At 33.3% G+C, this 20,647-nt stretch overlaps 4 protein-coding genes across 5 annotated transcripts; 1 reads left to right on the forward strand and 3 right to left on the reverse strand.

The window, feature by feature from the left end:
• The first annotated feature begins 1,412 nt into the window (after nucleotides 1-1,412).
• On the forward strand, nucleotides 1,413-2,604 carry LOC127804815 (basic endochitinase-like). The gene is made up of 3 exons (XM_052341844.1): nucleotides 1,413-1,770; nucleotides 1,869-2,022; nucleotides 2,133-2,604. The coding sequence occupies exons 1-3, from the start codon at nucleotides 1,473-1,475 to the stop codon at nucleotides 2,497-2,499; spliced, it is 819 nt and encodes a 272-aa protein (XP_052197804.1). The 5' UTR covers nucleotides 1,413-1,472; the 3' UTR covers nucleotides 2,500-2,604.
• Nucleotides 2,605-4,524: 1,920 nt separating this feature from the next.
• LOC127804816 (endochitinase-like) lies at nucleotides 4,525-5,758 on the reverse strand. Its single transcript, XM_052341845.1, has 3 exons — nucleotides 5,418-5,758; nucleotides 5,157-5,319; nucleotides 4,525-5,060 (listed from the first exon to the last, which is right to left on the reverse strand). Exons 1-3 carry the CDS (start codon nucleotides 5,704-5,706, stop codon nucleotides 4,697-4,699), a joined length of 816 nt encoding a protein of 271 aa, XP_052197805.1. The 5' UTR covers nucleotides 5,707-5,758; the 3' UTR covers nucleotides 4,525-4,696.
• A 5,708-nt stretch (nucleotides 5,759-11,466) lies between these two features.
• LOC127804812 (protein trichome birefringence-like 34) lies at nucleotides 11,467-13,609 on the reverse strand. 2 transcript variants are annotated; one of them, XM_052341840.1, is made up of 4 exons: nucleotides 12,979-13,609; nucleotides 12,652-12,848; nucleotides 12,285-12,443; nucleotides 11,467-11,889 (listed from the first exon to the last, which is right to left on the reverse strand). In XM_052341840.1, the coding sequence occupies exons 1-4, from the start codon at nucleotides 13,528-13,530 to the stop codon at nucleotides 11,550-11,552; spliced, it is 1,248 nt and encodes a 415-aa protein (XP_052197800.1). In that variant the 5' UTR covers nucleotides 13,531-13,609; the 3' UTR covers nucleotides 11,467-11,549. The 2 variants fall into 2 exon arrangements, with proteins under 2 accessions (XP_052197800.1, XP_052197801.1); XM_052341841.1 differs by lacking the exon at nucleotides 12,285-12,443 and having other exon boundaries at nucleotides 12,979-13,608.
• A 946-nt stretch (nucleotides 13,610-14,555) lies between these two features.
• Nucleotides 14,556-15,874, reverse strand: LOC127804813 (endochitinase-like). Its single transcript, XM_052341842.1, has 3 exons — nucleotides 15,343-15,874; nucleotides 15,107-15,260; nucleotides 14,556-15,012 (listed from the first exon to the last, which is right to left on the reverse strand). Exons 1-3 carry the CDS (start codon nucleotides 15,773-15,775, stop codon nucleotides 14,643-14,645), a joined length of 957 nt encoding a protein of 318 aa, XP_052197802.1. The 5' UTR covers nucleotides 15,776-15,874; the 3' UTR covers nucleotides 14,556-14,642.
• Between the last annotated feature and the right edge of the window lie 4,773 nt (nucleotides 15,875-20,647).

Here is a 20,647-nt window from a genome sequence, read left to right on the forward strand (position 1 = left end):
TTTTACCAAAAAATATCCCATCAATCTCTGAAAATGGAAGAATTTTTTTCACCAAAATAAGTGTGGATATATCAATTTATCCACATATAATAAATATGGATAATATAATGAGTTTTTCTAATTTAATTACCTATAAATATTATTACCATTATGTGTGGGTAAATATCCATATGGGTAATTTATGAGTGGGTAAATCTTCCAAATTATTTTAGAATTATTTATATCAAGATTGTTTTTGATATACTTAATTGAATCTATATTTTAATATTAGATTGGATTAAACAGGTCATATTTAGGTTTAGAGTAGGGTCATTCATATCTTTAAAATTACCTATAAAAATTTTTCTTTAAAATTAACACATCTAGATTTAAGTTTAATATTAGACCCCTGAATTTAAAGGCGACATGTTCTAACTACTTAACTATAAAAAAGAAACATAGTAAAATAATCTAGTAAAATTTAGCATTAAATAATGCAAAATTTTCGTATAAGTAAAAATTGAGTTAATTTAATACTAAAACTTTAAAAAAAAAAGTTAGTTTGATACGCGTGAATCACTGTAGTTTAACTAATGATAATTAATGGTTAATTTGATCGCCGATTTTAAAAGTTTAAGTACTAAATTCACAAAAATAAAAAATAAAAATAACGAAGATATATATACACTAAACTAGATATTTTCATTTTGGCCAAACTTTTTTTAAACAGACCACGCATCAATTGGTCTTTTTTGAGGTTAGAGGTCAAAATGTTTAGACAGAATTTACATGTATAAATTTTCTGTCTTGTTCTTATAATTAAGATGATAATAAATGTAGACAATTTGCCTACGCCTATTCCAAATGCACTCAACTGAATACTCACAAGAATAAAAGGATACACAAATTGTTAAAGAGACATGAATCAGCTGTTCTCATCATTTGTATGTATTGTCTAATAATTAATTCCTTCCTTATTATATTACACTTTTCTTCTTCCTTCACCTATGTACGTATTAATGCTTATGTGTGCGTGCCTGTATATATACATATATGTCTGTATATATACATATATGTGGGTGCGGGTGTGTGTGTATATATACGCAGAGAGAGAGAGAGAGATGGCAAATTGGGGTTTGAGGGTGGTACGTAGCAGTGGTGCAGATGGTGCTGCTGACGCCGGGACATTTTGTCGAATTAACGAATATTATAGCAGTAGGAAGATTGAAATCAAATATGCCTCCATATATTCTCGTCTTATGTTCTCTGTAGTGTACGTACGTAGTACCAAACTTTATTCACAATTCTCTTCTTCTACAAGTTAAAATTGAGTCATAGATATGTCGTCTGCTAATCATTGAATGGAAGCGCCAAAAGACAAGTAGAATACGCGAGCGCATGTCTTTCCTCTATAAATCACCTTAGCCTGCAGATATTAATCTTCAAACAGAGACGACAAGACAAAGAGAGAAGAAGATCGAAACCAAGAAGATATGAAGATTTCGACGCTGGTTTTCTTGGCCTTGGCCATATTGTCAGCTATATCAGTAGAAGATGCCTGCACTCCTCCTACACCCTCCCCTGACATTAGCTCCATTATCACCAAAGATCTTTTTGAGGAAATGCTCAAGCACCGAGATGACGAATCTTGTGCTGGCAAGGGATTCTACACTTACGATGCCTTTATTGCCGCTGCAAGGTCATTCAATGGGTTTGGCACCACCGGCGACGATGACACCCGTAAGAGGGAGCTGGCGGCCTTCTTTGCTCATACCTCTTATCGAACAAGTGGTTAGTGGTAGAACTAATTATTTGTAGTTAATTTCTTTCTTATTTTTGGTGGATCGTGGTTTTCTTATGAAGGTGATGAGTGGTGGTCATTGGTGCAGGTGGGGGGCAAGAATCGGAAGATGGTGAATACGCATGGGGATATTGTATAGTGAGAGAACCAGGTAATCATCCACCTACCTGCTGTACCTCCCCTGACTGGCCATGTGCCCCTTACAAATCATATCATGCCCGAGGACCCCTCCAACTTAAGCAGTAAGTTCCTAATTAAGCTTGTCTTTCACCGTTGGGTTTGGTAGTCTTCTCTTTTGACAGTGAGTTACCTTAATTGGCGCTACTAGTACTGATTTTTTTGTTCTTTTCAGCAACCACAACTATGGTAAGACGGGCAAAGGAATTGGAGTAGATCTAATAAACAATCCGGATCTGGTAGAAACAGACCCGATCATATCGTTCAAGACAGCCATATGGTTTTGGATGACCGCACAAGATAACAAGCCATCGCCGCATGATGTCATGGTCGGAAAATGGACACCATCAGACGAAGACGTTTCAGCTGGTCGACTTCAAGGTTTCGGCGTCGTCACCAACATCTTCAATAGTTGGGCATGCGGTAAGGGTCCAAACGAGGGGGTGGACGACCCAATCGGGTTTTACAAGAGGCACAGCGATATACTAGGCGTTGGCTATGGGGAGAATATAGATTGCTATTGTCAAAAGCCTTATGCTTAAGCGACATCTTTGTACAAATTATGAGTTTTTACTGAGTTGAGTGTAAGCTTAAGCTTCTCCGAAGCAATTAATAAATAAAGGCAAAGCTCTTTTGAGCTGTAGCAATTGAAATCCCATCAATTAATTAATTAGTTCACCAATAAAATCAATTACCATAATACCAAATTAAGGTCGTCTTCTTACATGCATATATATATATATATATATACTAGGGATAACCCGTGCCTAAAGGGACGGTGTAACTTAAAAATTCGAACATTAAATTTAAATACAAAATAATCAAGTACTGAACTTAGATATGTACTAAACTAAAAATCTAAACTCGTTTATATCACGTGTTTAAAGACAATGTATATAGTTCTTAAATATGAAATTATCAAACAATGAATATAAACGTGCCTAAAGACATGGTATAAATAAAATTAAGATTAAAATGCACGGTGTCTTATGTTGAAATTTATGAAGAACTTGTAAATTTTTTTGTATTAAACGCTCTACGAAACTCAAATAATAAACAAATATATAAAATTTATAATATTAACCAATATTGCAAATTAAAATATAAGAGTAAGTAAAAAAAAATTAAAAACTGAACAAAAAATAAAAATTAAAGTTATTGTATAAACAAAAAAAATTCAATTTGTATTTTACAAAAAAGTATCAGTCAATATAATAAAACAGCATGTGTTTTACAATTTCAGCATGTATTCTATAATTAATTACCGGTCTATATTATACAATTCCAAATAAATCAAATATAAAAAAAATTAAATATCAAATAATGCACAACAACTAATACTCTGCAATCTAAAAAAAATCAAAAATTAAAATGCACACCCTACTAACATCAAATTATAACTACATAAAAAAATCAAAAAATAGAGAAATTATCCTATAGAAATTATGAGAATTATTTTTATATTTTATTTTATAAAAAAACTGTTTTTAGTTGTTTACGCGCTTGAGGTGAATATTCACATTTAGTTTATATCTAATTAAACTTTTGTCTCAATTTTTTAAGAAAAATATTTTTAAAATAAATAAAACTATTTTTAGTTCAGACTTCACTTATTTTTGCAGTCTAAATTATAAAATATTTTAAATACCTCTTAATAAAATATATATAAAAAAATAGAATTGTAATGAGCATTTAAAATATTTCATAATTCAAATTATAAAAAAAAAATAAACATAGTATTAACTGCAAGTAGTCAATTGATGTTAGAAAATAGTCCTCTAAACACTTTAAAGTAGAAAAAAACAGAGATAATCCTCAATCATTGTAAAATAAAAAAAAAAAGAAAAAAAACAAAGCCAGTAGCTTCCCTCAACACCCTATTTATGAGTTTGGTGCCGCATAATTAAATGTTGATTTGTATTTGTAGTTTTGAAAACCGTATTTTCGATTTGAAGAAACTATAACATATAAAAAAAATATTTCCCTAATATCAAAATCAGATTTCATGAGAAAATAAAAAGAGATATTATATATGTTGTTGCTGCTGCGACTCACAGAGAACAATCAATACACTAACGCAACATCTCCACCTCAGGAACACGAAAATGGAAGCAATACGTACCTTGGTTTGTTACCTACTTGCAATCTATGATCTACAGAAATTTTTCAGTGTTGTTTTAATATTTTTAAAATATTTTTGTTTTTAAAATATCAAAAAATATTTTTAGGCCACTTCTTCAATTTCAAAAATTTTTTGTAACCATTTCGTAATATTAAAAAAATATCAATCCATGAATAGGGATCAAATTTTTTTCGTTTCTAAGTCAAAATTTTTAATTTTTTCTAGAATTTACTTTCAAAATTTGTTTGAATGTATTATAGAATTTATATTTTTTAGATTAAATAATTATTTTTTATATTAAAAATTTTATTTATAAATTTTTATTTACGTATTTTCTCGAGTTTTTATTTTTTACTTTTTTAAAAAATAACGTTCTCTATTTTCATTTTGTATCGCATCTATTTTTTGTTTTTATTTTCGTACAACTAGAGTTGCAATCTCTTTAAGCATGTAATTGCACGATTGATATCACGATAATTGATTTTAATGGAGAAGTAACGGATGGCATTTTAATTGGTAGGACTCACAAGAGCTTTGCCTTTATTTAATTGCTTTGGAAAAGCTTTACCTTACAGTGAGTTAGTGAGTCATAACGCGTACAAACTACAAAGAGCCGCTTAGGCATAAGGTTTTTGATTGTCGCAATCCAAGTTGTCCCCATAGCTCACGCCCAATATGTCGCAGTATCTCTTGTAAAACCCGATCCAATGGTCCTCCACGGGCTCACCTCGACCGCACGCCCAACTACTGAAGATGTTGGTGACAAGGCCAAAGCCAGGAAGACGACCCGCCGAAATGTCATCGGCAGACGGGGTCCATCTTCCGGTCATGACATCGTGCGGCGACGGCTTGCCCCCCTGTGGGGTCACCCAAAACCATATGGCCGTCTTGAACGATGTGGTCGTGTCTGTTTCTACCAGATCTGGATTGTTGATCAAATCCACTCCAATTGCTTGGCCTGCCATACCATAGTTGTAGTTGCTGAAATGGCCAAAGAAGAAGTAACGGTTAAAGTCACCATAAAAGAGAAGATGACCAAACTCTTCGACAAAAGACAAAAAAGGTTAGGGGACTTACTGAGTTAGAAGGACGGGTCCTCGACCATAATAGCTTTTACTAGGGGGACATGGCCAGTCTGGGGAGGTACAATATGGAGGTGGATGATGACCTCCTACTCTTACAACGCAATATCCCCATGCAAACTGACCATCCGATGCGTTGCCCGCCTGCCAATTCCCACCTTCACCAACAACCATCACTCGTTGCCATAAGAAAACCACCACCCACCAAAAAGAAGAAAGAAATAATCTACAACTATTTAATTTCTACCACACTAACCAATCGTTATATAAGAGGTTTGGGCGAAGAACGCAGCTAGCTCCCTCTTACGCGTGTCATCATTGCCAGTGGTGCCAAACCCGTTGCACGACCTTGCGGCTGCAATGAAGCCATCGTAAGTGTAGAATCCCTTGCTGGGACAAGTATCATCGTTCCGGTGCTTGAGCATTTGGTCAAAAAGATCTGAGGTGATAATGGAGCAAACGTCTCCAACGCCGTTGCTGAGATCTTGTGCTGGTATAATTGACAATGTGGCCAAGGCCAAGAAAACCAGTGCCGAGATCTTCATATTTTCCTGGTTGAAAGTGTGTCAATTCAATAGCAATTTCATACCATGATGGTTTATATATATATAGGGAATGGATGGTGTATTCTACTTGTCTTTGACCAAATCCATTTTCCAACAGAGCCATTGAATGACGGATAGACAGCATATATATCATCACTTAATTTTTAAGTTATAGAAGAAGAGAATTGTGGATGAAATTTGGTCTGAAAACAAAAAGAAAACAAAAGAAGGAAGGAAGAGGCATTTGATTTGAATCTAGCTGCTGCTTAGTGTCATTTTGTGAATTCCTATGTTTCATCCCACAAAATAAAAAATACAATCTTACAATTCTAATATAAAAATCAAAATGTAATATTTTACAATCTTAATCTTATATGGTCAATTTCATAATAAAAATACAATAATATATAGTATTTTACAATCCTGATCTTATTTGAATTAGAGAATCAAAATCTTAATTTAACTATAATTGAAAGAAAAAGATTTTTTTTTCACTTTAAGTGTGGAGAAAGGTGAAATTAAAGGGATGTGAAATTAGAAATGTGCTGGACTCATTAACTTTAATAAATTTAATTGTATTTTATACTTTGAGAGTTTGACTTTTCTAAGGATAAAAAGACTCATCTAACAAACAAACAAAAGAATAGTGAATTCCTTTGCAGCTGGGGGATGGGGGGTGGGGGGTGGTAGTGTGCACTGGGCATGGCCCCTTCCCCATTGGTTCCGGGTAACCTCAATGTGATAATTATTATTTTTTGAAGATGATAAAATTAATTTAATCTACAATGAGTCTAGATGAGCATAGTGTCACAGAATGTAAAATTAGATTTTTAATCTTGTTTAGTCTACAAAAAAATATAGATACAGTCGACTAAAGATTGTTTAATGGTTAATGTGTTTTTCACTTTTTGGGCTACTAGTTTAATGGTCAATGTTATAGACGTAGGTGACAAAAATTGTTGTCTATCGGTATGTTTTTAAAGTTTTGAGATTTCGGTTTAGTAGGCCAAAAATAAAGTTTGGTCTGCTAATTAAAATCTACCAGTATAGTTTAGTAAAAATATATATTCAGAACCAATTTTGTAGACAAAGTTTTCTAAAATAGAATAGGACTATATATTTTGAGAAATTAATCTAGTTGACCAAAAACTGTCAAAATCATAATTAGTTCAATTTCAAATTAAATATATGATATCTCATGTTTCTCAATCACATTCTTTTTCTCTTCATTCTACTTAAACCATTGTAGTTGATAATTTTATGTGATTATTGTGAGAAACGAAATTTTATTCGTTTATCTTGGAAGATAAATTAGAAAATCATACTGAGGTATTAATAAATTTTATTGAAATATATAGGTATTAATTATTAACAGTCTATATAACTATTTTACCTCTAGATTTGATGTTCTCTCTTTTGTTGTAAGATAAAAATTGCTCCCATAATTGATCTCTTTCTACTTAATTTCATAGAACTGATCATTTATTGTCGTCGCTTGTTTATCCATCTTTCAAACAAATTCAACTTTAAATATTTAGGAATTCTGTCTAAACACCCATTGAGATTTTACAAACTGCAGACACTGAATTATTTCTTCTTAATTTGTTGCTTGGCATTAATTATATGCGCCTAATTAATTAGCTTGTTCATTGTTGACTCATAATTAAATAAACTAAGGTTATCCCACGAAACTTCTTTTCTTAGCAAAGCTGACAATTACACAAAATTGATATAGAGGTTTTTCATGAATTCAAATATTGTTATTCCTTACTATCTCCAACACTTATAAGCAGAAGAAAGAGTTATAAAGGAGGCTCACCAGTCAGCTTTATATATTCAAAATTGAAATAGTTCAAACATTCAATTGAGTTGTACCAATATTATATATTATATTATTCATAATATATATATAATATAATAATTTTTTATCTGTCGTAAGTAACATTATTTGAGATTATTGTTCTTCCGCGATCTTCTGTCACTCATGCCTCTGATTTTGTCAGAGGAGGTTACAAATGAAGATTTTCTACTAGTATGAATTCTAACTTATTATAGCCCAACTACTTGATTTGTGCCCTAGAGGCTTTAAGTAACATAATTTAGTTTATACTAAACAACGCTCATGTGACAATTCAAATATAATGATGCGAAGCTCACCCTATCAAGTTATTGTGTTAAAAAATTAAATAGATAGACCCCACATAATCATTATATTTGAGTTATCACATTAACGTTATTTAGTATAAACTAAATTACGTTATTTAGAGGATCAAAATTCATATATAATATATTATTTTTATAAAAAAATTTGTTTGGATATATATGTATGAATATTTTTTAAAATTTTATATTAAAAAATAAAAAAATAGATTATTATTTTTATAAGAATTTTTTCCTTTTGTTATCATTAAAACAATGATTATATCTTAGAAATTATTGTGGCACGTCTTAAAAAGAGTTATATCTTATTTAATAAAGATTGTATTAGGCTTTTTAATTTCTTTCTTTCTTCATTGTAGAATATATTTTTGTTTGCATAGCAATGTCACCTCGAGTTGATTTATAGGAGAAAGACATGCCTATGTGTACTTTATTTGTCTTTCGAGAGTTTCATTTAATCTTGTTCGAGTGGCGTAGCGGGGTGGTAAAAGAGGAGATTATAAAGTCATGCTAAAAATTGTGAGTATGAGATCGATTTTTTAGGGAAGTAAAAAATTTACATCTTTTTGAAAGTGATTCTTGGTAAAGTGCTAGTGGATGCAATTTCAAAAAAAAAAATCATGGTCACTTAAGCATATTTTGATTTATCTCTCTCGTGATGACCTTGAGATAAATTCGACGGGAGTGCGAGTGGTAGCACTTAATCTAAAAAAAATAAAAATAAAGGACATATGCCTCACTTCCAAGCCAGGGGATGAGGAGATTTGGGAATCTACTATTGTGGCTTTCAAGTCACGGGACGAGGAAAATTGTGAATAAATGTTTGTGACAACAGAAGATAGGAAGGAAGGAGGCGTCTTGTGAATTTCTATTTTGTGACTTTCAAGTTATGGGGACAAGAGGAGAATCAATCGTGAATAAATGTTTGGTATGACGACCGAAAGCAAACAAAAGACTGGAAGATAGGCATTTGATTTGAATCCTTGCTACCACGTACGTTTGTGGCGTTTTGTGGAAGGAAAAAAGATAAGAACAACTGGATGATGCAGGCTGTGGCATTCGTGGCTATAACGTGGCAGCATCCTATCGTACATGCTGACATCTTATTGCCACTCCACGGTCACTCATCCGTATCTAATGTGTCTTGCAATATTGCATACATACCCTTTCTTACTTATGTCGACCCCAATTTAATGATATCTCTCAGCCCATAAATCTTCGTGTCTTTTTTGATAGATTATAAATCCTTCCATTCCAGTCTCGTTTCCATTTTCTTTGTGTTCAACTTCGATTAGAAGATTAGTGGGCATTGAAATACCCTTTAAAACTTGGTAGATTTTCAATTGAGAGCATTTAGGACAGGTGTTGAAAAAATGTCTTGAGTTTATATAATCTTATTTGTCATATAAGCATAAAAGAAGTAATATGTGTAGATTCATCTTAAAAATAATTTAAACTCTGATCTTAAAAGATATAACTGATACACAGGATTTAACCCCTTATACCAACCCATTTTCTAAAAGCCCCAACCCATTTTCTAAGGAGACCCTAGACTCAAACCCAAATTTGGAAATGGGTTTTTTTTTTTTAAAAAAAAAAAAGAAATCAAAAGTCTGTAATAATAATAATAATAAATGAGAATAAGAAGTACAAAATAGATTTCTTGATACCCAAAGACCCTTAATTAAATTATGCACGAGTAACAAAAATTTTAGACATCTGAACCCAACAAACAAAATAGGTGAGTGGTTCTACCTTGCTTTGTATATTTCTGCAAAAATTAGTTCTATCCGTGATTTTTCTGAAGATTTGTATTATGCGATGCTAGATTTAACATCAGCCGATACAAGTAAATGACTGGTCTCACTCATTAGCATGCAAATCACAACCTATAGGTTTGACCCTAATGCTGCTCATCCTTTATATACACTTATAATAATATTAGACATAGGCAGACCCTTGTGAGGGCATGGGCTCAAATTTTGGCCTAAGTAGATCAAGCGGTCAAATAAGTGATATATCAGTGTTAGTTTGATGGGTTATAAATTTAATTATCACCCTGCACAGTGAAGTAAAGTCTCACACTTATAATTTATCTCTCCTAACGTAATCGAAGACATAAATATCAAAAACCATGCAAGGCAATCAGGGACCCAAATTTTGATAGTTTTCCATCTATCGTATGCTATACATTGAGCCTGATATTTGTGGAGGCAATTAATTGCGTCATTGATATAATTACATTTATTTTTTATACATGAGAAATTATAGAAATTATATACACTAAAGGATATGGAAAGATTCCAACTCTTAAAATTTATAAAATTACTTTATATTTTGAATTTGAATTGCAATAGCTGTGTATAATTACATATTTATTTATATATTGAGAATTTTTTAAAGTGATTATGACTTTTCATATATGAAATATTAACTTTTCTTGTAAACTAGTGTAAAATTTTGTACTGGATATAAATTATTTGGGATTTATTGATTGTTATTATAAATTTATGGAATTTTTATATAATTTTTAATGTATTAGAGTTATTAAATTATATATCAAAAATTAAAATTTAAAATTAAATTATAAATAATGTTATTTTTCTATAAAATACAAATTTTGTTGGGCCCATGAATTGAGCTGAGTAGTTGAGCCTTTAAACAGGCTGGGCCTTGGGCCAAAAAATAAATAGGTTAACTCAACCCTATATAAATGGCCAGTAGAACCGAGCAAAATTGGATTGCCCATCCTTTTGGCATCTATCCTTTTATTTTATTATCCCCCTCCAAAAGACAAAAATTACCACTAACACTTATCATTTTAATTTCTCCTTTTAGAAAAGAAAAGGCTGTCATTTATTTTTCCAAAAAAAAAAAAAAGAAATCAATTTTTTCTCTTCTACTTTTCTTTTCTTTAATTTCTTCTCTCTTTGTCTCTAATTTGGTTTCAGGGATTCTAATTAAGAATTGATTTTTAGCCCAAAACAATAAATGCCACCCTATGATCATTTAAAACCAGTTATATGGTGTCTGAGAATGTATACAATTAATGTACACCCACAACTTGAACTTGAGAAATGCTACTTAGCATGCCTAAATTCTCTCATCTAAATCAATAATATTAAAAATTATGACGTATAATATATTCTCATTATTAGAAGATAATAAGGTATGTCATTGTTTCATCTGTCTAACATCTCTTTCAATGAAGATATTGACACCGACTCCTACCATTACTCGATCTAAATTAGTTCCATAAAATCTAACTTCTAACCATCAAAAAGTAAAGTGAAGACAATTAAATTAAAATTGTATGTAAGACCTAAGTAACATTCAAGAACCTCTGCCAAAACACTAAATATCATGTGTTCTGCATGCACAAGATAGATACATTAAATGTACTCTAATTTTTTAAAAATATATGCGATACCATGCATTTTATTATATATCTCAATTTCAGTTATGTGTGATCATTTAATTTTAATTAAAAATAAAAGTAAGATACATTAAGCATGTCTTATCTTGGAACCCTAACCCTAAGCCATAAAATTAAATTGAAAAAAAAAAACATTTAAGAAAATGAATTTGAGAATGGAAGCGGACAAGAAGATGAATTTGGGTTCAATCTTCAGCATATAAATTATAATCAACAACAGAAATAGCGAGCCGACTGAAGCATCCAATCAAGAACCAAAAATGTAGGCATAGAGGATGAGATTCCAGACATCAGGCACTCCAGGAAGACACCAATGGGTGCAATCCGCAAAACGAACAGGGTTTGATATTTCCTCGGGGCCCCATTTCTTGGAATGGATGGATGGGTGGGCGTCCTTGCGATACTCTGAAAGCTGGGTTATGTTCAACATTTGAACCTTCAACCCTCTGCTTCCCAGTTCACCAATGGCTGATTCTAGAATCTTCATCATTTGAGGGTCTGAATCCATCCCCTGGTGTCCCTCTTCTGCGATTGGCTCTGTTTCATTGTTGCACTTGTGGTTTGGCGGCTTGCCCCATTCGTCAGCCCTGCAATTTTACAGCACATTCATTGAGTTTTTTTTTGTTTTTGAATAGAAAATGCCATTTTAAACATCATCAGCTAATGACAATTTTTTTTTTTTTAATATTATGAACAGGGCTGAAGAATGGTGTCCCTCTCAAACAGTCAATACTATGTGTGTGTGCGCGTTGGTTGGTTGGGATAAGGCTTGCAGGAATGATCAATGTTCCAGGACAAATCCCAACCAACATCTTCCAACATAACACGTTGGTTCAATGTCCCACTCGTATGGATCCATCCCATTCATCAATGTTCATCCCTCTCCTTGGCCCTATTATCCAATTATTATTATTATTATTCTTTTTTACTTTTGAATATATCAAGAAGCTATAAAAGGAATATAAAATTAAAAATATTATACCTGTTGTGAGTGGGGGACAGGGTAACGAAGAAGAGCTGGGTCTTGCTGCGGTTAACATGAAACTCTAACCAATCCGCCCATGTTCTCAGAGCCATCTCATACGAACGCAACATCTCCACCTCTTTGTATATTCCATCTCCACTTCCGAATGATCCCCACCTACTCGTAGTCGTACGCTCATCTTATTATTTGCCTCTCTATAAATTTGGTGTTTTAACCACCTGATTCTGAATTTGGTACGTACTGTAGTTGTTGTAAGCCCTAATATTACTAAATTTTAAGGTGTCCCAAATTTGAATTTTATGAGCTTTTGAGTGCTATAATTTCAAAGACGATGATGATACATATATAAAACACATCCACTTACAAGACCTTCAATTTAGGCCGTCTCCACCACAGATAGGAATTGAACACGAGAATGTCCGCGTCAGTCCAGCTCCGGGCATGCTTCTCTATCGACTCGGCTCTGACGATCCGGTCGGCGATGCGGTGGTGGAAGAGATCGTCGGAGTTAGACTCCACCAGCAGCGGCGCCCAGTAGAAATCAATTGTTGCATTGTATTCCTAATAATCAGCCAGCCATTATTATATTATTATATATATATATGTATGTATATGCTTCTCATTGAATGGATTGAATTTTTGAAATCCAATCATAGATCACCAGTTATATATAATTAGCGTTTTAACTCACAGTCGCCTTGAAGGTGATCAAGGAGCCATTGAGGTGCACGGACTTGAGCGCGGGAGGGATGGGAGACTGGACCAAGCAGACCATTGAAACCCACTGATTTCTGTTAATTGAATCCCCCACAAATACGAGCCTCTTGTTCCTTAGCCGCTCCAGCATTGCTGTGGCATTGAATCTTGGGAGATCACAGTCATGAGGCTGCCACCGCCATTGCTGATACTTGAGATCCTTCCTGCCGAACTTCTCGCAAGCTATCCCGTCATGAATGAAAGAGCAATCTTGCTCTTTATACAGAGGATAAAAATTAGGCTCCTTGTCAAGCACCCATTTGCCTGAAAACAAGTCGCACCCATTGCCGCCACCGGCACCGTCTTTGTTTGGCCGGCGGCGATGATCTTCTTCCGCCACCAACTGGCTCTCTCTACTGGTTGAGTAAAATGCCAGAATGAGGAAGATGCCCACTGGCAGTGCTACAAGTAAATGGAAGCTGTAGCTGATTTTCCAAGATCCTGAAACTTTATGGGCCGCCTGTTTGTCACTCATCGTCATCGTCATCTTTCTCTGCCTGCCTATGTCCGGCGATCATTACTCCTTGCCACCAGAAAGCAGAGTATTTATTCTTCTTTAGTCTTGCCCCAAATCAAGCTGTCGGTGCTACGTGGCAAAATCGGAGGCGTTAACACATGAAAATTTTTGTTGTGCATTTGAGATCTATTTTTCTTTAGACAATTATTTTTAAATTTCACAAAATATATATAACTAAGAAACATTTAAGGAATCTAATCTACTCTTAACAGGCGTCATTAGCAGTATTATTTGTCTCTTTATTCTTTAAATTCGATAAATAATGATACAAAATCATGCAAACTCTAATAAAAGACAATATTAAGAGTTAAGACATTGTATATTTTGGGTTCTTCTATAGTATTTTTAGGACTAGCACTCTAAGATACCATATAATCAAAAAAATTATATAAAAAATATAATGTGCTTCAAATAATGAGAGTGTAGTGTAAAAAGTAAGTAAAATAATATAATTGAAGACAAACGGTACACTTAAAATGGGAAAAGGTGCAGGTGCCTCTGGTGGTGGGTGCCCTACAATTTTACTTTTTCATTCATAAAAGAGACGAGTTTGGTATTATGATTATTGGATGTCACATCATACCAGAATAATTAACTTTGTAACTTTGCAGAGAATAATTGACTTTTAATGGGGATAGATGACCAATGGATTGGATTTTAATTAGAGTTTTGCCTTCATTAATTAATCGGGCAGTTTGGATTTTTGTTTGCTTTTTAGTTCAAGTTATTAAAATGGGGGTCTATGCTGCCGTGCCCGTGCTTGTGGATTTTACTGCTGAATTTGGCACATATATAAATATATAGGTGGAGTTTAATTTTTTAGATAATATTTATATGGAGATAAATTTGAGTATAGTGGTATAATTAATTAATTTTGTACTAGATATGAAAAGTTATGAGTTCAAATTTTGCTTGCATAATAAGATTTTATATTTTTAAATAAAATATTTTGCTTCAGATAAATTTAGGTACGATACGTACAAGCAACTGATAGATAATGCGTACAAAGATATCGCTTTATCTTTATTTTTAAATAAGACATTTGGCAAATTGCCAATAACTTCAATGGGCCGCGAAGCCCCTTAGGCAAAAGGCCTTTGATTGTAGCAGTCTAAGTTGTTTCCATAACTCACACCTAGTAGGTCACAGTATCTCTTGTAAAACCCGATCCGATCTGCCACCTTGTCTTTTGGGCCTTGACCGCACTCCAACCCACCATTGATGATATTGGTGATGACACCATAGCCTGGAACCCTACCCGCCGACCTGTCTGCCTCGGACGGCGTCCATTTTCCGACGATGACGTCGTGCGATGACGGTTTGTTTGCTTGTGGGGTCATCCAAAACCATATGGCCGTTTTAAATGATACGATCGCGTCTGTGGCTACCAGATCTGGATTGTTTATCAGATCCGCTCCAATTGCTTTGCCCGCTAAACCATAATTGTAGTTGCTAATTAAAGAAGTCAAGAAAGGACCATGGTCAAAAAATCAGGATCACAAGACGAGTCTCATCACTGAAAGATAAAAAGAGTTGGGGAACTCACTGGGTTAGTTGGATTGGTCCACGACCATAGTACTTTCTACCAGGGGGACATGGCCAATCTTTGGAGGTACACAAGGGATCGGTATGATCACCTCCTTCCCTTACAAAGCAATATCCCCACGCATACGGACCATCCGGTGCACTTGGCCACCCACCTACGTCGACGACCGTCAGTATCCGGCACAAGAAATTAAACCACCTAACAAAAAGGAAAAAAGACAAAAACCAGCCACTAACCAGTTGTCTCATGAGAGGTTTGGCCCAAAAACGCGGCCAACTCCCTCTTACGAGTGGCGTCATCGCCAGTCGTCCCGAACCCATTAAACGACCGTGCAGCGGCAATGAAGGCATCGTAAGTGTAGAATCCGTGGCTACAACTCTCCTCATTTCGATGCTTGAGCATTTGGTCAAAAAGAGCCGGGGTGATAATGGAAGCAACGCCTCCTCCACCGCCGCTAGGGGAGGGCGTGGGAGTTGAACCGCCGCCACCAGACTTGCACTGGCTCTGGCAACCTTTTAGGCAGTAGTCATCGGTGTCGCCACAATAACCGTATTGGCTGCAGCAAAGCCCATTTGGGCACAGGGCGCCACCAGCTTGTTTACCACATTGTTCAGCGGATAGAGCTGACAACGTGGCCAAGGCTAACAAAACCAGCGGCCAGATCTTCATACTTGCTGGGTTGCTCTTCCTTTCTTTGTTGTGGGAATTTGTGTTAACTCAGGAGATGGGGCATTCGGACTTGAGGCTTAAGGTAAGGGCGATAGTTTAATATTTGTTGGGGAAATTGCGTAATCGACTTGTCTTAAATTTGGCAGTTCCAGACTTCCAGTCAAAGATGGTATACCTTACGTAGACGACCTGCCATTGTTGACTGGATTTCTACGACTTGAGTCACGGCCAGAATGGGAAGTCTGGCTTGGTCACGGAAAAAATATCCAACAGAAAATTAATATTTTATATAATAATTCTATCAAAGAATTATTTTAATATATCTTTTCGGATACATTAAACATTTTGTACAAGCATTTTAATGAATTTTCGTGTAAGAAATAATAGCTGACGTATCAGAGATTGGTATTTATGTAATTAAAAAATATTATTATACTTTTTTAATTATTAATAAATAAATATAATAATCACAGTGTTAAGATACATAAAAATTTATTTGCAATTGCATGACTATGTTGCTTTATTTTCTAAACTTTTTTTGGATTTATATTTGCTTGACGTTATTTTTTTTTTTTATTCACATGGGATATCCAAACTTTGCTCGACGAATCCCCAGGAACGGGTGACCTTTCCCCCTAATGCATTCTTCGAATAAATTTAGATGCAGATACAATCTATACACACTTAAAGTTGGATGTTTAGTGCAGTTCATGTAGAACTTAAACTTTCCAGTAAATCTCTGTATTGAGTTGAATCCTGATATTCTATATAAAACTTTAAATGTTTGACCACTGCAGGATACTCGTGCGAGCTTTCTTAGTATTGATATGATAAAGAGGTGGTCTTGTTGCCACCGAGAAGACAGAAATCCGTTGTACCCCTTATATGATTAAGCTACCTTATATATATGTTATGTTATGCTAAAATTCAAAAATTAATTGAATAGAATAAAACTAATGTTTTTTTTTCAAAATTCAAAAACTAATTAAAAAATTCACAATTTTTTTTTTCAGCAAAAACAAAATTGGTAAAAATGGTGATTTGCCTGAATAGTTTAGATTCCATTCTCTTTACTTTTCAATTTTTAGTTTTGAATTTTGAATTCATTTTCAGTTTTCTATTTTGGTAGTCTGTTTTTAGAAAATTGAAGACACGTTCTCTTTTATCATTTTGAAAAATTATTTCTCAAAACAGAAAATTAGAAAACACATTCTCTTTGAAATTTTGAAAATAATTTTTTATTCAATAAATTTGATTATTCAGTAAATTAGAAATATTTAATGTTAATATATTATTAAATATATATATATTTTTTAAAATTAATGAATTTTGTAATATTTTTTTGCATTACAATAATAAAATATAAATAAATAAATAAATAAATGTGTTTTAAGTTTAGAGTTTATTTTGAATGAAAACACTCAAAATAATTTTTTGTTATTTTGAGTTTTCTTTATAATTTTTTTTTTGTTTTCAAAAATACATTTTTAAAAATAACAAAAATAACGTGTTTTTATTATTTTAAAAAATTAAGAATTAAAAATAATTTGAAAGTAAAAAAAAACGCAACCTTAGTGTTCAATTAGAATCCAATTTGGCTTTGGTCCTTCTATTTAAAATTTAATTTCTTATACCTCTCAATTATTTGAACTTTTATTTTAATTTCTTAAGTTTAAATATAAACTAATTATAGACAATTTAGATTGCAAGTTTTTTTCTAACTATTTATAAAAATATATATATTGTTACAGGGATCCAAGTTACAAGCTTGGTTATCAAGCATTGCCACACATAAAATAATTCTACTATTCTACTCTTTAAAATTTAATCATTCTAATAAGTTGAGTGATTTATATGAACAATGTTTTAATACTCTTTATTTGGTCGAGTTAAAAAGAGAATGATTTTATTTATTTAGAGTTGATTTATTGGGGTTTGTATTTATTATAGGAGTAAATTGATCAGACTAAATTTTTGTCATTTGACCTAGACCCCATCTAAATTCTAAGGTCTATTTAATCAATTCCTAAACTTTTTAAAATTAGTGATGAGAACCTCACAAAAGCTTAATTTTAGGGTGGTATTACTACTAATTTTGAAGTTTAAAAATTGATTAGACGATTTCAATATTTGGAGAGTATTGAGTGTTAGACAAATAAACTAATCTAACATGCTACAAACATCTAATAGTGTTTAGATCAATGCGAAAAATAAATCGTGAATTACATCCAAGGCACTTCCAAGCTCTAGAACACCTCGAATGATGGTGTATGATGAAGAGAAAATGATGATAGAGCCTAAGGACCAAACCATATATATGTACATTTTTTCATCAAGAACGTGCATTTATTATCAATTTACAACTCAATCAATGAACTAATAACTGGCACATAATGAAAACGTTAGACCATTATTAATCAAAGAACTTTACATTCTCTCACTTGGTCCATACGTTTAACTTGATGCCTTAACTTAATCTCATTGATTGTCGTTTCTCAAGAAATAAATATATGAATCATGGCAGTAAGTCCTCTAACAACGAATATTACCTTCCATGTATTATAATGTATTCATTTTCTCAAGAATTATACTTCATGTGGCAACATTACTTAATGAATAAACCCTGTGTTTGTTCTTGGTCCTATACAGATGTGTTTTCTCAAATAAATTAAGGTGCACATAAATATGAGAAAACATCATAATAAATAAGAGTTTCATTCAAATATCAAATGTATACAATTACATGGTGGAACCAAGTCCCATCTTATCAACATGATCCTTGAATTTCAATGGGAGCATGCCTTTAGTCAAAGGATCAACAATTATCAACTCAATCGTGCTTAATGACCACTTTCTTTTCTTTAACACATTTCCTTACAACTAAGTACTTAATGTTGATGTGTTTATTTCTACGTCAACTTTTGTTGTTCTTAAAACTAAAGACAATAACTAAATTGTCACGAAAAATTCTTAATGACTTAGAAATGGAATCCATAATCTTAAGCCCAAATATGAAACTTTTGATCCATACATTGTGTGAAGTAGCCTCAAAACAAGAGACAAACTTGGCTTCCATAGTGGAAGTAATAGTCAAGGTCTACTTAACATTTCTCCATGATCAACTCCACCGACCATCATAAAAATATATCATGATATTGATTTATATGCATGAATCAACGCAATGAGCAAAGTCAAAATCTGAGTAACCAATCATTTTTAGATTATTCGTCTGTTTATACATAAGCATGAAGTTCTTAGTCCCTTAAAGGTACCTCATTACTTTCTTTGCAGCTCTCAAGTGGTCCATACCTGGATTACTCTGATATTGTCCTAACATTCCTACAGCAAATATAATGTCAGGCCTTGTGCAGACTAAGCATACATTGGGCTTCCGACAATAGAAGCATATGGAATGTTCTTTGTTTGTTCCCTTTCAAAACCATTCTTCTGACATTGGTTCAAATTGAACCTATCACCCTTCACAATGGGAGCTACACTTGGTGAGCAATCCTTTATCCGAAATCTCTTTAAAACTTTATTGATACAAGTTTCCTGAGATAGACCCAAGATGCCTTGAAATCTATCTATGGATATTAATGCCAATGACATAAGATGCCTCAGCCATATTCTTCATATCAAAATTTTTAGAGAAGAACTGTTTTACCTCGTGTAGCAAACTTTTATCATTGGTTGCAAACAAAATATCATTCACATATAAAATAAGAAAACAAATCCTACTCCCATTGACCTTTTGGTATATATATTGATCCATGGGGTTCTTAACAAATTCGAATGAATAAATTACTTCATGGAATTTAAAATACCACTGATGGGACGCTTGTTTTAGAGAATATATGAATTTCTTAAACTTGCAAATCAAATGCTCACCATCACTAAAGGGGAATCCTTTAGGTTGTTTCATATAAACCTCATCTTCTAGATTTCCATTGAGAAAAACTATTTTCACATTCATTTATTGCAACTCAAGGTCAAAATGAGCTACTAATGCCACAATAATGTGCAATGAATCTTTCTTAGATACTGGAGAAAAGGTTTTCGTGTAATCGATTCCTTTTTTCTAAGTGAATCCCTTAGCAATGAGTTTTGCCTTGTAACTCTCACTGTTGTCTAATGAGTCTTTCTTAGTCTTAAAGACCCATTTACAACCAATGGTTTTTGCACCATGAGATAACTCAACAAAATCCCAAACTCCGTTACTCTTCATAGAACTCATCTCTTCCTTCATGGCATTATACCATAATTTTGATTATTTGCAACTCATGGCATGTGAAAATGACTCAGGATCATTTTCGGCTTCAACGTTGTAGGCAGATTCTTGTAGGTACACTATAATCACTAGAGATTGTCGACCTCTTAGTTCTAGTGGATCTTCTTAATGTTGTATCAACATCTTCTTGAGAAGCTTGTGATTCAACCGACTGTTCAGGAGGTGCTAGTAATTCCTGAACTACTTGATCCACTAGAATGTTGCTAGCGGCTTGTGGAACTTCATTGATTGGTTGTTCAACATCGGTTGGAATTTGAAGAGTGCTGTGAACTATAACCAATCTATCATTTGATGTGGAATGTTAAAATTCTGAATGATCATGTTATGGAATTTTGTTCATGATATGATCGCTTCCACTGATCAAGTCATTCTCAAGAAACTTAGCGCTTCTTAATTCCACAATTCTAGTGCTGTGAGTATGGACAATAAAATCTGTATCCTTTATAGCTTTTGGCATATCCAACGAAAAACCCATTAATGGTCCTCGAGTCCAACTTCTTCTCTTGTTGATTATAAATTCTCACTTCAGACGGGCATCCCCAAATGCACATATGTCGCAAACCTGATTTCCAACCTTTTCATAA

This window comes from Diospyros lotus, chromosome 6 (assembly GCF_014633365.1).
Source record: "Diospyros lotus cultivar Yz01 chromosome 6, ASM1463336v1, whole genome shotgun sequence".
Classification (NCBI taxonomy): domain Eukaryota; kingdom Viridiplantae; phylum Streptophyta; class Magnoliopsida; order Ericales; family Ebenaceae; genus Diospyros; species Diospyros lotus.

Bases quoted from the DNA above. Each gene is read 5' to 3' on its own strand.
- LOC127804813 (XM_052341842.1), bottom strand. From the start codon at position 15,775: ATGAAGATCTGGCCGCTGGTTTTGTTAGCCTTGGCCACGTTGTCAGCT. The intron at 15,261-15,342 runs GTTAGTGGCTGG...TCGTCGACGTAG, and splicing joins AACCTCTCATGAGACAACTG to GTGGGTGGCCAAGTGCACCG. The intron at 15,013-15,106 runs GTGAGTTCCCCA...TTCTTTAATTAG, and splicing joins GGACCAATCCAACTAACCCA to CAACTACAATTATGGTTTAG.
- LOC127804812 (XM_052341840.1), bottom strand. From the start codon at position 13,530: ATGACGATGACGATGAGTGACAAACAGGCGGCCCATAAAGTTTCAGGA. The intron at 12,849-12,978 runs GTGAGTTAAAAC...GCTGATTATTAG, and splicing joins TGATCACCTTCAAGGCGACT to GAATACAATGCAACAATTGA. The intron at 12,444-12,651 runs GTAAGTGGATGT...GACTACGAGTAG, and splicing joins CGGCCTAAATTGAAGGTCTT to GTGGGGATCATTCGGAAGTG.
- LOC127804815 (XM_052341844.1), top strand. From the start codon at position 1,473: ATGAAGATTTCGACGCTGGTTTTCTTGGCCTTGGCCATATTGTCAGCT. The intron at 1,771-1,868 runs GTTAGTGGTAGA...TCATTGGTGCAG, and splicing joins TACCTCTTATCGAACAAGTG to GTGGGGGGCAAGAATCGGAA. The intron at 2,023-2,132 runs GTAAGTTCCTAA...TGTTCTTTTCAG, and splicing joins GGACCCCTCCAACTTAAGCA to CAACCACAACTATGGTAAGA.
- LOC127804816 (XM_052341845.1), bottom strand. From the start codon at position 5,706: ATGAAGATCTCGGCACTGGTTTTCTTGGCCTTGGCCACATTGTCAATT. The intron at 5,320-5,417 runs GTTAGTGTGGTA...TTGTTGGTGAAG, and splicing joins AACCTCTTATATAACGATTG to GTGGGAATTGGCAGGCGGGC. The intron at 5,061-5,156 runs GTAAGTCCCCTA...TGGCCATTTCAG, and splicing joins GGACCCGTCCTTCTAACTCA to CAACTACAACTATGGTATGG.